General features: G+C 45.2%; 1 protein-coding gene across 1 annotated transcript in view; it reads left to right on the top strand.

Moving 5' to 3' along the window:
- Window positions 1–3,139: 3,139 nt before the first annotated feature.
- SIRPB2 (signal regulatory protein beta 2) overlaps window positions 3,140–7,858 on the top strand; it is a 56,136-nt gene continuing 51,417 nt past the window's right edge. Inside the window, exon 1 of the mRNA XM_013007864.3 lies at window positions 3,140–3,245. Within this exon, the coding sequence (XP_012863318.2) occupies window positions 3,140–3,245 (106 nt within the window). The remainder of the gene's footprint in view (window positions 3,246–7,858) is intronic.

Below are 7,858 nucleotides of genomic sequence, written 5' to 3'. Positions count from 1 at the left end.
GTTTGCCTTGGCACACACAGGCAGGGTGGAGGACATGGGGAGTCCACATCGATGGGCACAGCGAGGAGGCAAAGGTTGAAACTTGATTGTACCGATGATGCACAGCCCTTCTTGGTATGACTGAGCTGTAGGAGTGTGTTATATGGTAATGAGAACTCCACTAAAAAGAACCATGCTGCTCTAAGCATTCCAGAATTAAAATATCTCTATCATTTTAAGTGGGCCTCTTTCATTGATCCATGTCTTACAGTTGTCCAAAACTTATTTACAGTGGAGATATTTATACACTATCATTTGAGGAATTGAAAAGTTACTGTTTCTAAGCTACAATGTCATTCAAGGTCCCCCACCCCCCAGGGGTGAGAAGTCAACTTCGTGACTGGATGCAAGTCAGAATCACGTACGGAGCGGGCTGCATCCAGTGCACAGTTAGTGTTGCAGTGTTTCTCGTTCTCCCTTTAGCTCCCAGTTCCTAGTAGCATTCATCCATCGGTTGATTTTATGTATAGATTTACTCTAATTGCTCCTACTGTTGGGGAACTAAGAGACAGGGACAGAGGCGATGTCCCTCCCATGCCTACACAGGCCCCCATGAAGGAGCTTGGGAAGGAATCAGGCAAGCATTAAACACCTATGAGGAAACTTTAACTGAAAATACTCCAATTCAAGCCCCAAGCCAGGTGGATGTTACACCTGGGTGCCCAAACTAGGCCCAGGTGGACTTGATTCAACCAATGGCGTCACGCGATATCTTCTATCACGACTCCCCAGCGAGAGGGTTGAAATGCCCTGGGGTGGCAGAGCTGTTCTCTTTTTAGGCCACTCCCGTGCTGTGATCGGGCCACTCCACACTCTCTGTGGCTTCAGTTCACCATGTGTGGCTTCAGTTCACTGTTCCATGAGGCTGCTCATGACCGGGGGTGAACCCCAACGCAGCTTCCAGGTGGTTTGGCATGCTCCCCTGAAATAGCATGTACTCCTGTGAGACGGTAAAACCTGAAACTTCTCCTGGCATTCATAATAACCCACTTGGCTTACAAACCAGGCTTCAGCATGGAATCTTTCTCATGCAAAGCCAAGAACAGAGGGATTACCCACTGGAGAAACCTCACACTGCCATATACCAGCAGGTAATTGCTCTGAATCAATTCCAGGTTCCGCTGCGTGGGTGCAGATGGACTGCAACACCAGGGGACACACAAAGCAGACTATTGCTATAGTTCAACCACCAATTGCGCCAAGTATGTTTGCTTTCTGGATCTGTACAGGAGCCCAAACACACGTGTTTATTATGATCACTGATAGTGCGGCTCAGGAATGAACACAGAGCCAAACAAGAATGGTATATCACTTCTGTGTGTGCTCGGGGACCTGAGCTGGGTAGATGCAGCTGGTGGATTTGACTAGAATCATCTGGAAGCTTCTCTACTTATGTGGTGATGGCTCTGGGCTAGGAGCTGGCACTATAGCTGACCTGTGGGATAGAAGTGCAATGTGTGCCCTTGCTTTGTAGCCTCTCTGAGGGACAACCTAGGGCTTCCTCATAGGGCTGTGGCTGGATTCCAAAAATGGGAATTCCAAAATAACAAGATGCAACTCAAGAGAATTTGTGGGATGTAGCCTAGGAATTCACAGAGCATCACTTGACTTTTAGTCGCAGGTTGCCCAGGTTCAGGAGGAGGGATCATCCAACACCCCTGCATGAAAGGAGGGCCACAGCACATGGAGGTGGGGGAGGGAATATCCCTGGAACATACTCTTCCATCTTTCCAAAGAGGGTCTTGGGTTCGAATGATGGATGCTACAGGGAAGACTCTGGTCAGCTTCTTGTCAAGATCACTGCATGGAACGTCTCTCAGAATAAGGACAATAATAAAAGCTAGAATAACAGATTCTCAACTGGAAGAGGAAAACTTGTCTAGGGTGTCGCCTTTGGCTTATCCACCCTCATCACAAACATCCAGTTAGTCCGAAGGGAGGAGACAGGGCTGGAGGAGTACAAAAACAAAGTCAGAGAGAAATGCCTGAAGTAATGTTAGCCCCAGAAAAAGGAAGTGCTAATGGTTGAGAGGTACAGTCACCATGGTGTGGGCTGCACATGATCATTCAGAAGAGGGGAAGTAAGCACCTTCTTGGTGTGTGCCTATTTACCACTATCTATATCCCAGAGCTGGGGTCCCTCCTCCTGGCTGTGTTTCTGGGTTTCCTGCTCTCCCTCAAAGACCTCCTCCAGTCCCCAAACAGCAGGCTTCCTCCTCCTCAAAGATGGAAACCACATCTCTCACCAGGGCTTCACTGCTTGCACAATCAAAGATACTTCCCCTGCAAGAAACAGATGACGGAGCTCCCCCTAATCTGGGCAAGGACTGGGCAAACCCAGGAGTCTTAAATAGACAATGATGTGGGTTCCTCTTACCAAGCACTGAAAAGGCGCCAGTCTGGAACCTGGATCTCTACAACGCCCAGAACATGCAGTGTTGGCTTGCAACATTCCAACCTCTGCACTCCAAGCATGTAGCTCATCTGAACCCAGATGGTGGGCTAATACACGAGACCAAAAAGAGCATCCAGCATCACAAGATTGTCGGGGAAATGCCCCTCACCCCACACATGTCCCAGGGCTCTTGTGGGACGAAGCACCACCAGCATCCCTAAGACACCCCATATGCCCAAGAAGAACCAGCAGAGGCACACATAGAGTTGGCCAAGTCTTGTCCCATATCTTTGTAATGTGAGACCCTTATTTCCATAACCTCTTGCACTTTGCATGAGTTCTATTTCACAATCACAAAAAAAGGAACTCCCACATTCCCACAGCCCTCTCCTCCCATCACAGACACTCCCTCTGACATCACGAGAGAAGACTGTACTCTCTCCACGCAGCAGACTCCAGGATCCACAACATGGTCACCAAGCAAGCCTGGGCACTCATAGAGGTGGACAAGACCTCTCCCATATCTTTGTAACATGGGACGCTTATCTGTGTAACCCATTACATTTTGCCTGAATTCTGTTTCACAATCTAGAAGCAGGAACTTCCTGATTGCCACAGCCCTCTCCTCCCATCACAGACACTCCCTCCGACATCACAAGAGAAGACTGTAACTCTCTCCAAGCAGCAGACTCCAGGATCCACAACATGGTCACCAAGCAAGCTCCAAGGGCCTCCATCATGCTCATCCCAGCTCCCCAGTCCTGCCTGCCTCTCTCTTCCTTGCTGCTGCCTCTGCTGCTGGGAGTCACAGGTGAGTGTGGCCTCCCTCAGGCACCAGAGGAAGGAAGGCTCACCTGAGCGTGAGCTTCACAGAGGTAGCTTCCCCTCCTTGTCTCCAGGTCTCCTGCTGTGACTCTGCTTCTTCTGAAATGACCTCACAGTCAGCAGGCCTTTCTCCTCTGCCTTGTCCTCTTTCAGACATTTTCTTCAAAGGTTGCTTTGATACTACGAATTCCTCAGGACATTTCCCAGAAGTCTTGCTTCTTCTCGAGGGAAGTTATGCAGCTTCCAGGGATCCTGTCCTCTCTCACACAAGCCTGGAGTTCCAATCCTTTATCCACTCCTTCCCCATCTCTCACAGAATGACTGGATGGGGTGGATACTAGGCTGCCTTAGATGAGGGTGTAGGAGGTGCTTCAGAAAAAGGGTTGGCAATAGACATCTATAAAAGCTCAGTCATTGAGACCATGTGCAGCTTTGGGGCAGTTAATGGAGGAATTAAATGTCTCAATGAGAACAAGGCTAGAGGCTAAATGGGGAACAAACGATCAACTCCTCATATGTAAGCTGTAATTGAAGCTAGAGAATTTGAAAACAAATCTACAATCATTAAAGTATGATTTGTGTATATCCTTTAAGAACTCACAGACTAGCTCACAAATGATTAGACACATTCAACACTATGAATGAAGACCAACAGGTAAGTTTGGGGTGAAATCAAACACATCATACATGAAGAGAGAAAATGCTCTTTTCAAAGGGCAAGAGAGAGGGAGGATAAAAGAGAAGAAATTCTGAAACGTGCTCTTGAGAGCTATTGTGGCTGGTGGGGCTATGTCTGTGATGACACAGAAAATGATGTTCAACAGAACGATACACACCCGCTCCTGTGCCTCCATCACAGTTATTACTGGGTTTGAGCCCGTTATTGCAGGCCTTGTGTAAATCCACTTTGCCCAGAGCCTTCCATTCCCTCTGCCCTTCTCCATTACAGCAAGATGTCCTTTCCCTGGACTGGTCTCCCTTGGTAACATGCCCGAAGGACATCAGACAGAGTCTTATCCTCCCTGCTGCTAATGAGCATTCTGGCTGTACTTCCTCCAAGTGCATTTCTTTGTTCTTTTGGCCATCTGTGGTGCGTGTGTTCAATATTCTTTACCAGCACCATAATTCAAATGCACCAATTCTTTTTCTGTCTTCCTTATGTAGTATCCAACTTCCATGTACATAGTAGGTGATTGAAAATTCCAGGACTTGGGTCAGGTGCACCTGAGTCCTCAAAGCGACATCCTTGTCTGCAACACTGTAAGAGGTCTGGTGCAGCAGCTTTACCCAAAACGATGTGCCCTTTGAGTCCTTGTCTGCTGCGTCCACGAGCATTGTTTGTGGATTGAGGCAAGCTGAAATCCTTGACAACTTCCATCTTTTCTCTATTTATCATGATGTTACCTACCAGTCCAGTTGTGAGGAACTTGGTCTTCATTATACTGAGTTCTAATACTTAATGAAAGCTACAAAGTTGATCTTCAACAGCGAGTTCTTCAAACCTCCTCGCTTTCAGCAGTTGTGTCATCTGCATACTGCAGGTTGTTAGTGTGCCTTCCTCAAATCCTGATACCGCATTCTTCTTCAAAATTTCCAGCTTCTCTTACTATGTGCTGAGCATTGAATACATACTGTGAGCGCACACAACCTTGATGCACGCACTTCCTGATTTTTACCGTTCAGAATGTTCTTGTTCTGTTCACACAACTGCCTCTTGATCTCTGTACCAGTTCCACAGGAGCACCATCAAGAGTTCTGGAATTCCCATCTTTCTCAAATCTATCCATAGTTTCCTATGACTCACATAGTCTAATGCTTTGGCATAGTCAATAACACATAAGTAAACATCTTTCTGGTATGCTCTGCTTTCAGCCAAGAACTACCTGACATCAGCAATGATAGCCCTTGTTCCATATCTTCTTAATTCAGTCTGGACTTCAGGCAGCTCCCTATCAATGTACTGCAGAAGCAACCATTGTTGGGTGATCTTTAGCAAAACTTACTTGCATGTGATATTAATGATATTGCTCTATAATTTGCACATTTGGTAGGTCACCTATTTTAAATGGGTACAATATGGACCCCTTTCATTCAATTGGCCACCTGGATGTCTTCCAAAATTTTTGGCATACACCAGTGCTTCCAGCGAGTACTGCACCTGCTTGTTGAAACTTTTCTATTGGAAATCTGTCTATTACTGGAATCTTATATTTGCCAATTACCTCCAGGTTAATTTAGATTTCTTCCTTTGGGATCATTTGTTCTTGATCATATGTATTTCTCCAAATGGTTGAACAACCATCCATTTTGTCAACTCGTTCTTTTTGGTACAGTGTTTCTGTGTCTTCTTTCCATTGTCTTCCAATGCTTCCTGCGATGTTCAATATTTTACCCACAGAATCCTTCAATATTGTAACTCAAGGCTTGACGTTCTTCTTCAGATCTTTCAGCTTAAGACATGATGAGCGTGTTCTCCCTTTTGGTTTTCTAAGTCAGGACTTTGCACATTTCTATCTGTAGTGCTCAGTCCAGCAAATCAGTTTTCATAGTTCAGGTGGGATATACTCAAGTTCCTATTTTGACTCGCTTGGATTTGCTTTAATTCTCTTCAGCTGCAACTCGAACTTAGATAGGGGTAATTGGTGATGTGCCCCACAGTCTGCTTCTGGCCTCGTTTTAGCTGCTGATTTTGAGCTTTTCCAGTGTCTCTTCCCGCAGGTGTAGTCAATTGATTTCTGTTATTCCATTTGGTGAAGTCCGTGTGGATAGTTGCCATTTCTGTTGTTGAAAAACATATTAGTGATGAGGAAGTTGTTAGTCTTGCAAAATGTTATCATGTCATCTCCAGATTCTTTTCTATCATGAAAGACATATTTTCTAACTACTGTTCCTTCCTCTTTGATTCCAAATTTGGTATTCCAATCACTAAAAATGATCAGTTCTTCTTGATTATATGTTTTATCAATTTCAGAGTGAAGACATCTATAAAATTCTGCCGTTTCTTCATTGCTATCTTTTGGTTGGTGCATACACTAGAATAATAGTTGTATTTCCTCTAATTCCTGGTATTCAGGTGAATGTCATTCTACCACAGGCAGCAGTGTCCTTCAAGATAGATATGTTTTTCTCCAACAGTTTTATTGGCACAAAATTCATATACCACACAATTGAATAGTTCAACTATCGATCATCTCAAGAGGAATTGTAGGATCACCAGCGCATCGATCCTATAGGATTCACCATCACCACCATGATTAAACCATCTTAAAAATGAGTTATGCAATCATGATCAGTTCTATTGCTCCCTGCCCCTTACCATCTTCTTTATTTACCCCAGAATTCCCCTTGCCCTCCCTATCACCCACCCACCACCGCTGCATTCCCTCTTCCAACTTCTGCTCTGCCCTTCCCATCAATAAGTCCCATCCCCCTGACAGGGCCAACTCCCTCTCCAGGTGACCTCACCCCAGATCCACATGGCTACCACTCAACAGACAGCATCCCTACTCCTCTCCCCTATCCATTTGATCCTAGCTGTCGTGAGGTGCCCTCCAGCCAAGTGACCTACACTGTCCTGATCTGGAGCAGATATGCTTCATTGGCACTGGTCCGGCTCTTTACCAGACTGTCTGGTTCCCAGCCAGAACACTGGTTGCCCTACAAGATTCTGCCTAGTCTGCTGTTTTTCCTACCATGTGGATTCATACAGTATTTGTCCTTTGGTGCCTTCCCAGTCTGTGGGCTCTCTGTTCACTCTTTTAATAAAGTCTTTTGATGAACACTGGTGTTTTATTTTTAATAGGTCCCATTCATCTTTTTTATCTTCCACGGAGTGTGTTTCCTTTGTTAATTCGGAGAGTCTGTGTATTCCCCTTACCAGGGCTCCTTTCTTTCTCCCAAAGGTCTCATTGATGATCCTGACAGCTTTGGGTTTTACATTGAGGTCCTTGATCCACCTTGAGTTTATTTTTCTGCATGGAGTGAAATATGGGTCTTATTTCATCCTTCTGCATGTGGATATCCAGCTTTTCCAAGACGGTTTACTGAAGAGGGCATCTCCATTCCATTTCATGTTTTGGGGGGCCTTTGTCAAAAAGCAATGGTCTGCATGAGGAAGTTTTTATTTCTTGAATTTCTGTCCTGATCCATTGGTCCACGTGTCTATAATGGTACCACTCCCGGGCTGTTTTGACAGCTGTGGCTGTCTAGTAGGTGTTGAGGTCAGGTAGAGCAAGACCACCCACTTCGTTCTTCTTTTTCAGGAGTTCTTTGCCTCTCCTGGGTCTCTGCCCTCCCCACACATAGTTGGCAATCATTTTTCCTATTTCTTTGAAGAATGATGCTGGGACTTCTATTCTGATTGCATTGAATCTGTATAGTGCCTAGGTAATATTGACATTTTCACAATATTGAGTCTTCCAGTCCACAAACATGGGATGTTACTCCATTTGTGTATATCTCTTCTGGTTTCATGTAGTAATGTTCTATAATTTTCTTCATGCTAGTGGGACAGGAGGAGAATCAATGGAAATAGAGGAAAGAGCTGGGAGGCAAAGGGTATTTATAGAGCTCTAGATAAAGACATGTACATATACAAAT

The sequence above is a fragment of the Echinops telfairi genome, unplaced genomic scaffold (assembly GCF_000313985.2).
Source record: "Echinops telfairi isolate 266 unplaced genomic scaffold, ASM31398v2 ScPeMD7_5592;HRSCAF=6446, whole genome shotgun sequence".
NCBI lineage: Eukaryota > Metazoa > Chordata > Mammalia > Afrosoricida > Tenrecidae > Echinops > Echinops telfairi.
Note: the sequence above shows the minus strand (reverse complement) of the source record. Positions and strands in the feature narration are given on the sequence as shown.